Raw genomic sequence first — 16,114 nt, 5'->3', positions numbered from 1 at the left:
CTTTGTTCTACTGCTTGGTACCCAGGTGAAGAGACCAACCTACTTTCAGGGAGTTGTAGAGAGCAAGAAGGTCTCCCCCCAGGCTGAACAGCCCTATGTTCCCTCAGCTGCCCCTGGTAAAGCTTGCGCTCCAGACCCTTCCCCAGTTTCCCAGAGACAAGCCCTGTCAGAGCTCCAAGGGGCTGGAAAGGGCCCGGCAGGCACACACTGTCCGGCCCTGAGCGGGTTCCAGCAGGGAAGCTTCCACCCAAGCCCGCTCCACGTGTGACCAGCCCCAGGGAGCTCCAACACGCCCCGTCCTCACATCTTAACAAAAGTAAGACTGCTAGGTATTCTGATGGCAATATCAAGGAAAAAACCTGAAATAATAGTTCAAAGTCTTGATCAAAGTAGCGCAAACATGAACCGCAGTGATGTGACTGAGCACATCTTAGTTGTGCAAACAATTTTGTGGGCTGGGCCTTCTTTGTCATTAAAGGAAGGAGGCAAAGACAGATTGTTTTCAATTACATTGGTTCTAACAGTATAATCTTATGATATTGTATTACAGATAAAGGCTTTCACAGATTGCATCCAATACCAGAATGTCAACTACTGAAATGTATTCCCTCTGGGTTTGTTGTGCTGTTAGGCTGTACTTGCCCAAAGAACTTTTAGTAATTACCCTTAAGAAACCTTTGTGTTATTTGAGGTTTGTCATTTGCAATCTCTAATAATTGACCAATTGAGGAAAATTAAGAATAGTGGATACTTTTAGGTAAAAAAAGCAAAACATCATTTCTCCATTGCACCCACCCTGAAAAATAACCTCTTGTATGACCTGTCTTCAGAAGTTCTGCTTCCTCGGTCAATTTACTGTTAAGAGTCCTAAGGCCGAGCTGTCGCCATCCAGAGTAACTGGCAGCAGGACAGCACTGATGGGTTTAGCAGCTGAGTCAGAGCACCCATGCCGGAAAACAGAGCAACGGTCCAAGGCTGAAAATATCCAGAATATAAAACAAGGCCTTATATACCTCATGTTAACCTGAATATGTAGCACCCGAATGATAAACCTGCTGAGTCTCCAGAAGCTCCTGTGAGACCCTTATGAGACTGGAGTGGATTTCAGACAAGGTGTATTGTTACAGAGGTACAGGAAATTTGAAGGGAGGAGACAGAAGTAACAGCTAGAAAATGCTGAGTGAGGTGATGTCCTGGGGTTAGTGTTTAATTTAGGGAGACTGCCTACTTTTGTACTTCTAAAATGATCTTCTTAGAGTTACTGCAGTGCTGTGCCACCTTTGCTTGATTAACACCTTAGGATGTTAGGAAGGTGGAATTACATGCTCCTGAGCTACAGATATGCTATTCTGTTAAGGAGGGTGATATCTCCTTCTGTAGTTGGCTGCCTGGGGAAGTTTTACTTAGAAAAAGGGGGTAAGGTAGGCCTGGGACTCTGCAGCATTAACAGATGTTTTAATAACAGTATATTGAGAGTGGAGGTACTTTACTGCATCTGTAACAGAGAACTTGGTGGTCTGACTAAGAGAACATCATTAACATGTTCTTAGGCAACTGTAAAGGACACCAGCACCAAGTTTATCAGCCTGCTTATTTTTGTGACCTTATACGTACCTTTTACTCGTTTACTGTAAGTTTTAAATTCTAGTCATTTGTGGGCTTATCTGGAACTGCTTTATGTTTAGAAGATTGGCAGAAAGGAATATTGTAGAACTCCACTCAGCAGATGTTACAGATGTTCTTTGGGACCAGGATTTGCATAAAGAACTGCTGAAGATTTACATTGTACTTAAAATTTCTTTCTGTGTCCACCTTAGTGTTTGCAAAGCCCAGACTAGGGGAACACTGAGGATAGTGGGTAATATGATTAATCTGGAGTGTTGTATAACGTAGGATTTCTCTTGGCCAATGACACATGAGGTTTTTTTATACAGAAACCCACATCTGTTCTGGTTCTACCAGTTTTCCCTTCCAGTAGGAAAGCGAAATAGGAACCCTGAGCAACAGATGCCTCTGACCTGTTCTAGACATCTACTTTTGTATGAGATGGTGTCCTAGATGTGGTTGTCTTTCCATGGACTAAAAATGCATGCTGGATGACGAATTCAGGTGCAGACCCCTGGAGATGCCTACATGTAGTTGCTGAATTCTGCCCCTTCTGGCAGAACAGATTGTTTGGATTCTGTTTTTGTTGCAAGGAACTCTGTGTATCCTTTGTAAACATTATGAGTTAGTTCTGGGCTGAGCCTCCATATTATGAGAACATGGTGTTCCCTTTGAGTTCTGGCTATTGTCACTCATGAAGATCTGGAAGTACGAGGAAAAACTATGTGTGTAAAGCACAAGTTTCCATTTGTCCTCATTTGAGATGGTAAAGATCAGCAGGGAGGCACTGGATTAGTTTCTGGAGACCTTTGTTTGTCTTTCCATTTAGGATGGCATTGTGCCTCCTTCCTTTCTGGTAAGGACTCTGGACAAATGGATTATCTTTTGGGCTAAAAATATTACAGTGATTGGGCCTTGAATATTCAGTCTTATGCTCAGTTTTGCAGATTTTTGGCTGCTTTCATTTCTGTTGTTGAAGACTGTCAGTACTTTTTCTAACATTTATGTGAAAGATGCAAGATAGCCTTGGAAGGCTTTTCCTCATGTTACCTCACATTCCAAGTGTACATGGGAGTCAGCAAGGAGTCAGAAAGCCATTTGCAAAGTTGTGGCAGAAACAGTCTGACTCTTACTACAGCTTTTAACAATCTACCTCAACCAGTAGGAGAGAGAAGATTGTTTTGGGAACTTTTAACTGCATTAGTTGAGGAACAAAAGGTGACTACAAAGAGGTTTTGAAGTAATCAGGTTGGTAATTACTTTAGTTTTAACAAGAGCTTTATATCCACTGTGAGCTTTTCCTCAGCAATTTCAATTAGAGTAACTCCATGTGCGGATATGAATATCCTTCTTAACTCAGAAAACGTCATCCTAAAAGACTCATACCCTTCCCTTTTTCTTTACCACCAAGACTTGGTAGAAAATATGTGAATGTTGTCCATCACAAACCTCAGCATCTGTTCATGGAAGATGTCCATGGAATTATCTAACTTGTCAAACAGCACAGTCTGAATGTAGAGAAGAAATATCTTCAGCTTTGGTTCACAGATGATGCAATCTCCCAAGAGAGCGTAAACTTAACCAATTCAGACTGATGTCCAGACCTCTGGTTGGGAAGAGACATATATTACATCTAATAAATGCTTTCTTGGTTTTCTCCTTCTCTCTAGTGATTTATTCCATGGTCAAACTGTTGCATTCTTAAATAATTTGAAGGAACTGCCTTGGTATTGGTAGCTTTGGCTCCTTTTTTTAATGTGTGTTGGTGACAGTTCTGAGGAGCTGGAACAGAAATAAAGCTTGCTTTATGGTCAGGAGCTGGGATTGGCTGTGGTGCAGTTATTTCATGGTCATGTCAGGAAAAGCTTTTTTAATGCAATATTTTGCTTTAAATACATGAAATATGGAATAATATTTCTGACTAGAGAATGTAGGATTTTTAGGCCTCCAGGTACTAAGGCTTGTGCAATTACAAATCTATGCAGATTAGATGCACATTTGCACAGCTGCACGTGTGCTAACAAGCACCTAAAAGCTGGTCAGTCCATGCAGTTTCTGGCTGCGTTGTCTCTGTCAGCCTAACTTTCATCACCAGTTACAGCAAACATCTGTGCCGGTACGCATGTGCATCTAGCTGGAATCCCCCAACATGCTTCTTTTATGTGCACACATCTGACTTGACAAATGGCCTTTACATTTTTGGAAGCATACATCAGCTTCCATTTATAATAGCTACCCTAAGTTATACAGTGAGCCATCTCAATGCTTCATTTGCAAGTTATGAGAAAAACGAGGGGAAAAAACCCTAGGAAAAACACAAGGAGCAACATAGGCTAAATTATATTAAAAACACAAGTCAGTTTTCCTCTTGAGCTGCAGTTATGTTGTCCTTGATCACAGCCAGGAGATGAGCAAGCATAGAAGATAAATCCATATAGAAAAAGGTGTTATCATTGATTGTGAGTTACAGAAAATTATTATTTTTTTACTTTACACAAGAAAATATTTTGAAAACATTCATTTCTGTCACAACTAAAATGTTGTTGTCATTATGGGGTACACATTTTTCCCTTGCTCCCTGCCCTTCTACCACCTTCTTGATCTAAGTCTCCTACTGTCATCTTCCTCAGGCAAAATATCACATTGTCCTCTCATTTGAACACTTGCTGCAACTTTCTGTGTGTCAGTCATGCTTTTACACACCAATCTTATGTCACTCTGTTCATTTAGCTCCCTTCCCTGGAAAACTGTGGCCAGTACACAGCACAGTGACCCAGGATACACTATTTTAAATTTGAAATGTAGGAACGCAATGTAGTGAGGAGAAAAGTTTAAAACAACAGAAATTGTACATGCACATCTGTCTTGCCATAACTTGTTCTGTCCTCCAGAGGGGGACTCTGATGGGTTCCTTCTTAGGCATCTAAGTCTCTAGTTTACCTTATTTGAAAACACCAGTTCTTGTGACCTTTCTGTATTCCCCTCAAATACCTTTCAGTCTTTGCACTCTCCTCTCTGCCTACCTTTTTCTTACCTGGGAGGGGGGGGAAGATTATAAGCTCAGCAAGGTGTAGGTAACTTGCTGTTGGTACTGAATTTGGTACTGAATTTCAACAGTTGGTTTCTTAAGTGGGTTGCTGTTGCTCTCCTTGGGTTTATGTCCTGAGCACTTAGTAACTGAATCAACACATTACAAAAGACAAAAGATAAAGTCTACACTATTTGGACAACTAAATAGAACATACAGTGTTAAATAGAACATACAGTATTAAGAGAGTAGTATAGGTAATTCCAGAGCATCTTGGTATGTACCAGTGATATAAATCTAAAAAGGATAGGTGTAAACATTCTAAAGTGACTTAAGACTATTTAAGTACTCTGTCACCTTTTGTATTAAAGCTTTATATACAAATAATGTATAAATTATTAAAATATTAGAGTGTGTTAACAAATGGTTGATTAAGCATAATAAGCTTCAAGAGGTTAATAGTTTATTGCAGTTGCATGTATTGCTTGTAAAAAACCTTGACCAAAGACCAAGTTTACAGTATACCCTAAAACAGCTCTTCATTTTGTAGCCACTTTTACTTTTTACTTTTCATGAGACCTAAAAATGCAGGCATCCAGAACCTGACTGGCAAAGAACCGGTGTGGCAGGAAACACGTTTCTATTGTCAACATTTCTTTATGCTCCTTTAGATAATAAACAACTCTGTGTTGGCAAGTGTGCAATATAAAAGAGTCTTGCACAATCTTCAAGCTAACCAACTCATGTGCATGAGAGCTCCAGCTCTTTGGATTTTCAAATGCTCCAACTGCTTTCTTCAGAAGAAAGGCTTTGTTTCTACTACGTGTCACTAAGTGCAAAATTAGCACTGAGAAAACGTTCAGGTTCTGTCCAATCCTTTCCCTCAGATCATGTTCACATGAAAGCAGTGATTCCTCAGACCTGTTTGCCTTGTCCTCTTACCATTCCCTGACTGTTCTTGTGTGCTGGCTTCTTCCACACAGACCAGATGAATTAGTATTTTGTGGTAGAGCATAGATTTCCTTCACCAAGAATGTTTGTGTGCATCTGTGAGAAAATGCTTTTACACTTCTGCATAGCTTTTCTCTGTGTACTTGTCAAAGACCTTGGGCATAATGAGTAGCTCAATGCCACACAATGAAGGAGTCTCTCTGAGATTATAACCTGTCTGTCCCTGGATGTTATCTGGGGTTAGATGTGGCAAAGAAAGGGGTTTTTCTGGTCCTGTGACAGCTCCTAACACTATGCTTGTTATCCCAGTATCTCAGTGGGAAGCTGGGCATTAAAAGTTTGGAAATAACATTTGCTATATGCCATTTATTTTCTTATGCTGGCTTTGTTCCTTGTGCAATGGGCTGTCTCTCTTGGACTGTGTACATTTTCACCTGTGAGAGGAGAGGGTTGTTTGACTATAATTATTGTTGTATATAAATATATTCTGGAGGATGCACATCAGAGGAGATCACCTTCCATTTGAAGCAGAAGGTGTTGAGATTCATGTTGCTTTGTAAGTTCTCTGGAGAGCTCATTCTGCAGACTCGGCCTGGCACCCATAACAGTTCTGGATGTGCACAGACAAGCTTTGCCTGTACTGTACAGTCTTATGCTCTCAGGGAGCCAAGTTGTTGACCACAGAATTGAAACTGACTTTTTTAAGACTTTTTTGTTTTCAGTACAAAATAAAACTGTTCCAGGTGGAGGAGGTGCTACCTGTGAAAATAGAATTACAATGCTGGGCAGCAAGTGTGGCTACACTCTGCACTGTCTAGAGGCAGTCTGGATTTATCCAGCTATTTGCTGTCTGGGACAGTTTTACACAGCATGAGGTTTCTGGCTCTGTAACCATCTGCAATTCTTGGATTTTGTATCTGCTTAGGGCTTTTTTTCCTCTCTCTCTTTTGGTGGTTTTCTTTCCCATCCTTACTCTGCCTGATTCTCAGAACACCAGGCAATCTTCAGAGAAACAGATGCTAAATAGGCTGTAGCAAGAGACTACAGGAGCACCAGGATTGCTGTACTTTAACAATGTTTCTATTTCCAAATAAATTGTCTTGTATATATAATTTAGTAAATGGTAATGGAAACAGAGATGACACAGTAAATCAAATAAAAAATCAAACTCTGCATCAGCATTTCAGACATAGACTTTTAACTTGCATAGCCTAGCTGTCAGAGAGAGGCTGAAAATCAGTGTAACTATTTCTCCTGTGCATCTCCCTTTGCCCTTTGGGGTACACAACGAAGGAGACTTTGAACCACACTCGTACACAAGCCTGTGGTTTGAAGAGACATTTTGCAGATGAGGTTGGCCTATTTTAGAAGGATTTTTAATTCTGTGATTTCTGCAGGTTGGCTGACCATGCTAGAAATATGGCCCCACCTGCTCCAGTTTCCTTCCTTGGGGTGGCTTCTGCTAGCAGCCACGATGGTGTGGGATAGATAGCCTTTGTTCCACCAGAATGAGAAGGGTGACCATAGACAGCCCTGGACAGAGGTGCATTGGCAGCAGGATGTGCAGCATCCCTCTGCTCCTGCTTCCCATGCAGGCCAGAAGAACCTGACCCATGACTTTTTGTACAGTTATTGACCAAATCTATCCCTGGTGTTATCCCTATTATGACTTAATGGTCTGTATTTGGCTCATTAACATTTTAATGACATTCTTCCTGAAGAGTGTTTTGTGGAAATTGCAGATTTATGGAATTTCTAGGAAGATAAGTTTATTTCCAGTTAATATGAACCACAGTTCACTGGGACTAATGTAATGCAGCCTGTGTTACAAGTGTGATTAGTTTTATATCCTCTTCTCTTTCTCTCCTCAGAGGATTATGCCCAGCTGTGCAACATTCCTGTTCCAGGATCTCGACGGCCATATGGACAAGATGCTTTGGTTGACTTTGAGGAGCACTACACTCCAGAAACTAATCCATACTTTGTTGAAGACCGTAAGCAAGTTTCTCTGTTATGTAAAATACTTGAAATGAGGGTTATAACTTGGATTATTTCCCTGTAGCTGGCTTCATTCTTCTGTTTGCTTCTGAGTAATGTGGTCTATTTATGTTTTAGTTATTCCTATGACACTAGCTTTCAGTCAGGTGTTCTGGTTCAAGAGCCAGTGTTGTACAAGAGTCCAGTTGAGCTCAGAGTACAATATAAATTTTTAATACAGTGAAATAGTTAGTGTCCTAAATTTGTATTTACCAACAGATTTACAGCTAAAGGTCAAAAGGATTGCCAGTTTTCCTTCTCACAAATTAATTTCCCTTTGGAGCATGGGACAGATTTATTCAGAGAGCATTTAGTTTAAAAGAAAAAAAAAATCCCTTCACGCAAGCTTTCCATGATTCTCCATCAGAATTTATATGGGGGAAATGGAGAGCATGCAGGTTGTTCCTGCTCAACAATGACAATGTACAGCATAGTATGGTCAGATGGTATACACGCTTAGAGCCTTCAGGCTAGATGGAATGGCCTGCCAAGTAGGGTGTGAGGGACTGTATACAGCTTCTCAGTTGTCCTCCAGGAATATCAGGGCTCTCTACGTGTCTGGCCCAGCTAACTGTTAAGATTTGTGGGAGAGGAATGCTTACAGATCTCAGCATCTTCCTCAGAATCACTCACTCATATTTCATGCATCACTCCAACATATTTCATCACAGATTTAGAGAAAAAAAAAATAAAAGTGTGGAGGTATCAGAAGGAGCTAGTAGCTTCCTGTACTTTATACACATGGCCTATGAGTTGCCACTATGCTCTTTTCCAAAAGTGCTTCTTCTGCACTAAGAGTTAATTTCAAAGTAATGGTAACAGGTCTAAAGCAGGCAGGAGGGTTACAGCACAATATTAGAAGGGTGAGATGCTCTTCTTGTTCACAGTGCACTTTATACATTTATGTAGAACCACACAAATCAGGTTAATGAGTTCATTTCTATTTAGCATCTAAATGACCTTCTAGCTCAACACAGAATTTTAGAATGTCTTCCTTCTTTATATCCAGATGATTTTAATTAAACAGTCCTGAATGTTGATATCTAATTGAAACGTCACACAGATGCTAACTACCAAACACAATTAAAAGCCTAGAACTGGGTAACCAATATGGTAGGTATAATACCGAATGAGAAAGAAGCATTTTGCAAGTTATAAACAGTGGTGAATAAATACAATAAAATTGTGGACAGTTTTTAATCCACAGCTGAGTCCACTGCCTTAGGGACAGAGGCTTAAAAGCCTGTCTCTTGCTCCCATCCTGTCACTGAATTGGATACTGTGACAAGTAATGCATAAGAAACCCAAAATACTCCACACATGTATGACAGTCTGCTCAGTACCCTTAATATTACTACACTGAGGTGGGATTTACTAGGTGCGTGGAAAATACTGTCATGTTTCCCACTTAACGTACACCTGTATGCATGCTATGTATTATATGTATTCTCACAATGTGGCATATGTCAGCAAGTACTTATGTCACATCAGGTGTTCATTGTCTCCAGAATTTATTCAATGTATGACTGACCTGCACAATCCTTACTAAGGATCCCACAGTATTAGAGCAAATCCAGGATAGAAACAGTGTATGTAGTCAAAGAGAAGGGGAGTGGAAGTAACAGTACAGAGGTTAAATGGAGAGTGATACAGAAAGGAGCAGAGTAGGAAAGGCAAAGCAGAACAAGAGAAAAGAGGGCCTCAAGAACCAAAAAAGGATGGAGTAAATATAAAAGGACAGGATAACAAGCACAATGAAAGGGTGAAATCCACATTTCTAGGTAGCTACATCCCAACTGTTGCAGCAAAATAAATTGGTAGACAGGTTTTAGATAAACCAAGAAGGTGGTATGTGGAGTCACTGTATTAATTATATGTTACGGGGCAGATGGGAAGATGTATCCTGCTCTATTCCAGTCCAGCTCCAATTTCCACTCCATTTCTGCGCCATATATTCATTATGCTGGTAAGCCTACTCCCAAAATGTTCTTGACTTTTTCCTCAAAAGTTGTTTTGATGTGATGGGCTGCCATCTGCAGTCCTGGTACATCACTGATCCACAAATAGAAAGCTAGTGAACAAAGTTGTGCAGGACTAATGGGAGCAATTCAGTCCTAGAGACAATCTCTGAACATGTAAAAACATGATAATTTTGAAAGTATAAATTTTTCCTTTTACATAAAACCGTAACAGTCAAAAAAGCCCTAAGACAGGGAGCACGAAAGGCATTTACAAACCACTGAATGCAAAGACAAGGCTTTAGCTTTGACTAGTCACCATCTAGACTTACGACAGGAGCAACTGGTAGATTATAGATATTTGTACTGGCACCAGTCACTGGAGTACCAGCCAAAGGCTTGTTAACCAAAACCACAACAGGAAAGCAGTCTGATTTCTTCTTGCTTTCCTTAAGGCAGTTGTGATTTATTTTTTTTTAATATGTTTTCTTCTACAAATTAGTGTGCATCTCTTTCCCCCTTACACACACCTAATTTTTCTAGAATACTGTTTTAAGGAACTTTTACCCCAAACTCCCTAAGAAACCTTTGTTTCCATAAAGGTTGATACACATAACAATTCAAATATAGATGCTATTTAGAAAAAAAGTATTTATCCTTTAGAAAACATACTGTCAAATTACACGGTTTCCTTTACCAAAAAAAAATCGTAGATTTCAAACACAAATCAAAACCTCTAAGAGTTCAGAGCTATTCAGTTCTCATCTTGAAATGTATCACAGCACTTTTCTACTGCATTTAAAACTCCAGATGGTGCAGATCTGCTAAAGCTGACCTATTTTCTGCAAAGTCAAGTCACATTCCAGTAAACTTATGAGAGAGTTTCAGACTCTTGCTATACATTTGGGTATCCTGATTCAACAGCTCTGTAACTTACTTGTTTGTAATTCTTTCTCCACCCAGGTTTTCTGAACAGCTTTGAGGAGTTACAAGCAGAGGAATGTGGGATTCTGAATGGATGTGAAAACGGCCGATGTGTAAGAGTCCAGGAAGGCTACACCTGTGACTGCTTTGATGGTTATCATCTGGACATGGCCAAAATGACTTGTGTTGGTGAGGACAGCATATTCATCATCTTCTGATAGTTTGTCCATTTACTCAGTCACTTGACTTAAGGAGGGGCTGGAACAAAGGGGTTAGGAATGATCACCTGAGTTGTATGGAAGATGCTGACTTCATTTGATTACTTCAAAGGCCAGCAAATATTGTTACAGAAATAACTATGTTGGTGTTCCTCAGTTCATCTTGATCATTACAGGTCGGTTCAGTTAAGAGCCTAGAAATGAGCAGATGCACGTTTGTGTAATGGAGCTAAAACGTACATCAGTAATTTAACACTAATGTATGGAAGAAATATTTTTCAAAGGCTTTAGGGAACTAAGAGGATGGGACTGGATCCAGAGCAGAAGAATAATTTTAGGATCAGGGAGTGGCTGAATCACCTAAATATGCAGATAACCACTTGGTGGGGTTTGGCCCCTGATTCTCACCAATTTCAACAGACCCAACTCTCAAACTAGTAAATGTGCACAACTACTAACACAGACATCTAGTTACTATGTCTTCAATTAAAACAACAAAACATGGAAGTGGCAACTGTTGGTGAGTAGATTAAGCAAAACACCACCTCTAGCCTGGTAGAGATTGTGTGGTTATTTCAGTTTAAAGTCCGTGCTAACCTTGCTTAGCATTATGCTTTGCAGCCCACAGCTGAGGTCTCCCAGCTGTATCATTATAAGCTGTCTGCACACCTTACCTTTTGTGTGTGTTAAAGCCAGGTTGGATGGGGCTTGGAGCAACCTGTTGTTGTGGGAGTTTTCCATACCCGTGGCAGGGGGTTGTAACTAGAAGATCTTTGAGGTCCCTTCCAACTCAAACCATTCTATGAATCTTTAGGACTTCATAGCAAGCTGGCCTCCTTAGCAAGAAAAGATGTAGCTCCTGTGTATTTCAGGCCAGTGCTGCAGAAGATTGAGTGCAGGTAGTTTGCTGTTCACAACTATCTAGTTGACAAAATGAACAGCTCCTAAAGTATTTGATTTTTTTTTAAATACAGATATTATACTAGGAACTTGGAGCTTCTTTCCGATAAGCCACTTTTCAGTCATCAGATAAAAACCTGTAAGTGGTTATTAGATTTTTGGTTTGTGGCTTAGGCTGAATTTGGACTTGGCAATCCAACAGTTGAAGGCCATTTAGTACACAACTGATTTCCTATGATAACTTCTGCCTCTTCCCAACTCACCTGTTACAGCTTTTGACCCAGCCTAATTCTACGTGATCTGAACTGAAAATTAAGTTCGCAATCTGCTCATACAGCCTGATCTACTCCTGACATAATGCTGGAAATAAATGAGTTCTACTTACAAACCCAAGTTAAGTACGTGTCTTTTGATGTCCCCTTCTTGCAGATGTGAACGAGTGCAGCGAGCTGAACAACAGGATGTCCCTCTGCAAGAATGCCAAGTGCATTAACACAGAAGGTTCCTACAAGTGTTTGTGTCTCCCAGGGTATGTACCTTCAGACAAGCCAAACTACTGCACACCACTGAACTCAGAACTAGACAGTGAACTGGAGTAGAGGAAAATCTCCATATCCTAAGCCCACATACTCTGCACTGTATAAATAAAAGGAAGAAAAGTATTTAACATGAGAAGAGAAGGCATCAGAGTAGCAAACGTGAGGGGTGTCAAAAGTGAGACATGATGGGCTGGTTGTGTATCAGCTCCACTGAAGTGACAGACCAAATGGACACATTACTCTATGAAAGAAACGATCAAGTATATAGTGTGTTCATATGAAAAAAGAAATCTTTTAAACTAAGCAAAAACAGTGCTGTTATTTTAAACAGAAGAGCTTTGGTTTTTTGGTTTGTTGTTTTGTTTTTGTTTTTTTACTATTGCTTGATTAATTTGGCATTTAAATAGTGATGGAAATATTTTATATTACTATGTCATTTTTTGATTGTTCAGTTCCTTGCCTACTGTTTCTTCTCAGACCTTTTTCCTGATCAGTACAAATTCTATGATAGAGATATTCTTAGGCTATTTTATAAGAACTGTTACACAGGGTAATGCTTCTCCTTCTCTGGAACATTGGTCAGTGACTTGTTTTTAATTTGCTAGTTGCCTGCCCTGTGGAGCAGGCACCATTTGTTTTCAAATGTTTATATACCTTGGTGAAAAGTCCTTATATTCATTTCGTATTCCGTATGGTTGTTACTGCACTTAAAGTCTTTAGAACCTTTCTTGCCAAGTTCAAAGCTGCTAGTGGACAACGTTGGATTCCTTTTGTACATTAAAACAAAAGATTTTAGCTCACGTCTGTATTGTAATGTGTAAATTGAACACAAGAGAGATCTTGTATGATTACCCTAACATATTAAAGCTGTATATTAAAACTCAATAAAATTACCTTTTTTTTTTTAGAAAAAGCTCTCTTCTAATTGTAGGCATATTTTATTTTATTTTATTGGTGTTTATGTTACAAGAATCAGCCTCTCAGATGTTTACAGTACTAGAATACTAGCTTACATTACAGTAGTTATAGGGAGTTGTCTGGCTGTTTTTTCTTTCTCATGTTTTTTTAATAAGACCAGAATCTGAATTAGTTGATGCCTGAAGTTAGGCTTCCAGAGGGAAGATTTCAAACACAGACCTACAGAAACTGTTTGACTTGGAAGCGGATTCCCATGGAATTTTTATTCTTTCCTGGTTTAGGCATGTTTCCCACTAAACCTGCAAATAAGGCTCTTCAGTACGATGGCCTCATTTTCAGAAAATACTGAAGAGAAGGGGTAGAATTTCCTTTACTTGATGAAGTGTACCTTCCCATCAGCTCTGTTTTTCAGTGGAAGGAGAGAAAGAGATTAGAAGACTGACAGATGTTTCATTTTGACCTTCTCCAGAGTGAAAAAGTTTGCTTTGGAAATCCCGAAACAGGTCCTTTGATATTTTCCAAATGAAACATTTTTGCTGTGTCTTTTAGACCTGCCCTGCATTAAAAGAGAAAGGATAACATGACACTTTTAAAAGTGGGTCCAATTGTCCGAATATTACATTTTTATTTCTCCTTTCACCAAAGAATGAAATACTTGGTTATGAATAAAATTTCTTTTCCGGTATTTATGTCGGCCACTGAAGCAAAAATATGGTAAGTTGCAGTCCTTTTAGTACAGCACTGTGCACTCAGTAGATGTCATTAAAGACCATGTGCTCACTAATGTGCAGAAGCATCTGTCTTTCCAAGGGCCCCTCCTCTCTACCTGCTAGAATTCAACACTAGGACTAGTGAAGATATTGTGCATTTAAAATCTTATGGTATCTTAAAATGCAAGAAAAAATGCTGAATAAAACTGTGCAGCAGAGAGAGAGACTCTGTAAAGTGCCCGGTTCCCTCAACTTTTCAAGGGAGCAAGAGAGAGCTGGAGGGCCAATCACTCATCTGAGTCAAAAGGTAGGCTACAAACACTACACCTGTTCTGTAAATACCCAAAAAAAAGCTGTGTCTTTTAGACCTGCCCTGCATTAAAAGAGAAAGGATAACATGACACTTTTAAAAGTGGGTCCAATTGTCCGAATATTACATTTTTATTTCTCCTTTCACCAAAGAATGAAATACTTGGTTATGAATAAAATTTCTTTTCCGGTATTTATGTCGGCCACTGAAGCAAAAATATGGTAAGTTGCAGTCCTTTTAGTACAGCACTGTGCACTCAGTAGATGTCATTAAAGACCATGTGCTCACTAATGTGCAGAAGCATCTGTCTTTCCAAGGGCCCCTCCTCTCTACCTGCTAGAATTCAACACTAGGACTAGTGAAGATATTGTGCATTTAAAATCTTATGGTATCTTAAAATGCAAGAAAAAATGCTGAATAAAACTGTGCAGCAGAGAGAGAGACTCTGTAAAGTGCCCGGTTCCCTCAACTTTTCAAGGGAGCAAGAGAGAGCTGGAGGGCCAATCACTCATCTGAGTCAAAAGGTAGGCTACAAACACTACACCTGGTCTGTAATTACCCAAAAAAAAAAAAAAAATATATATATATATACACATATATGTAAATGCTTACCTGCTGTGGTTAAGGAGGAAGGAAGGAAGGTCTGGTCTTACTAGGTTATTCTGTAACTAATGAGCTCTGAGTTGTCCTGCTTAAGATTAATCCTCTGATTTGAACAAAAAACAAATCACAGTTACAACTGGATTCAAGATGAGCTCTGGTCTACTTTCAGCTATAATGAAAATTCAGACAAGGCAGTGCTTCTTCCATTCTCACCTCCAGACGGCCTTCTCCTGCTGCAGAAACTGGCTGTGTTCACCTCTGAAAGGCAGCTGAGGCCTCAAAGCTGCCACTGCAATCAGCACCACAGCCTTGGATTATTGACATCCCAATACTCCTTCAATCCTTCCCCAGCTAGGGAGTTAAAATGGCAGTACAAGTCTCTGCTTTTACTGGGAGTACACTAGTATGACTGCTGAGGAAGCAACACTCAGACTTCAGTACCCTTAGAAGTCTTTGCTTGGGGAAAAACACTGTACTGACCATGTAATTCTGAGCCACAAGATTGGCTCCTTGCTGATTTATTACCTCTTTTTAAAACAAGCTTAGAATAGCCTGAGACTTTGCCATTCTTAGACAATATACAGTCCGACCCCCTTACTTTGTATTATTTCACACAAGAAGCCCAACACAAACCCAAGCAGTTCCATGAGCTACAAAACTAAAATGAAACCTAAATTCCTGTAACCTTTCCTTGTAACTCTCTCCTTGACAGACTAGCTCCAGCTCCTTACATCTCTGGCACTCTCAACAAGCCCAGGCAGCATCCATCTCCAACTGTGCATGCCAGGACAGGTTGATGGTTGCACATGCATTGACACAACTGCTGCCAAACCAGGTGTTGTCCATGCTTTGGTCATGGGGTTAAAAGCTAACAGTAGGTTCAGAAGAGATGGTCTACACTGGCTGTGGTTCCACAGAAAACAAACCAACCAGCAAACCCAAGCCCAAGTGGCTTCTTAGAGTATCAATTTCTGTTACCAGCAATTCACAAAGGAGGTTTTGATGTTTCCATCCACATTCCATCTCCCCTGGCTGATTCAAGAGGGCAGGAGCTGACCCAAGCCCCAAGTGAAGCTTGAAAACATTCTTCTGGTTCAATAGTATTGTCTGCATCCCAGCCACACTCTTCTGTTACAGACAGATAAGCAAACATACTTTGTGCATGCTACTGCCTTTCCCTTTTGCCTCTTCTTACCTCTGCTATGCCTTAAAGCACACAGAGGGAGCCAAAAGCAGACCAAACAGCTTAAACTCCACTTACAACCCAGTGCTTAGTATTCCACATTGCCTGGCTCAAGTCCTTCAGAAATCTTAAACAAAGGACCCACAAGTGAAGGAATTAAGTGAAATTCAGCCAATCAGACCTCAGCCTCTGGAGCCCACCTACTTTGCTTCAGTGTAGAAAAGCTGGTT

General features: G+C 40.1%; 1 protein-coding gene across 1 annotated transcript in view; it reads left to right on the top strand.

The window, feature by feature from the left end:
- Positions 1-13,076, top strand: part of LTBP1 (latent transforming growth factor beta binding protein 1) — a 134,849-nt gene extending 121,773 nt beyond the window's left edge. Inside the window, exons 27-29 of the mRNA XM_010007248.1 lie at positions 7,456-7,578; positions 10,543-10,692; positions 12,051-13,076. Coding sequence (XP_010005550.1) covers positions 7,456-7,578; positions 10,543-10,692; positions 12,051-12,220 — 443 coding nt within the window. The 3' untranslated portion in view covers positions 12,221-13,076. The remainder of the gene's footprint in view (positions 1-7,455; positions 7,579-10,542; positions 10,693-12,050) is intronic.
- The last annotated feature ends 3,038 nt before the right edge of the window (positions 13,077-16,114 follow it).

Source organism: Chaetura pelagica, unplaced genomic scaffold (assembly GCF_000747805.2).
Source record: "Chaetura pelagica isolate M959 unplaced genomic scaffold, ChaPel_1.0 scaffold511, whole genome shotgun sequence".
In the NCBI taxonomy this organism is placed as follows: domain Eukaryota; kingdom Metazoa; phylum Chordata; class Aves; order Apodiformes; family Apodidae; genus Chaetura; species Chaetura pelagica.
This window is presented reverse-complemented; position numbering and strand designations above follow the sequence as displayed.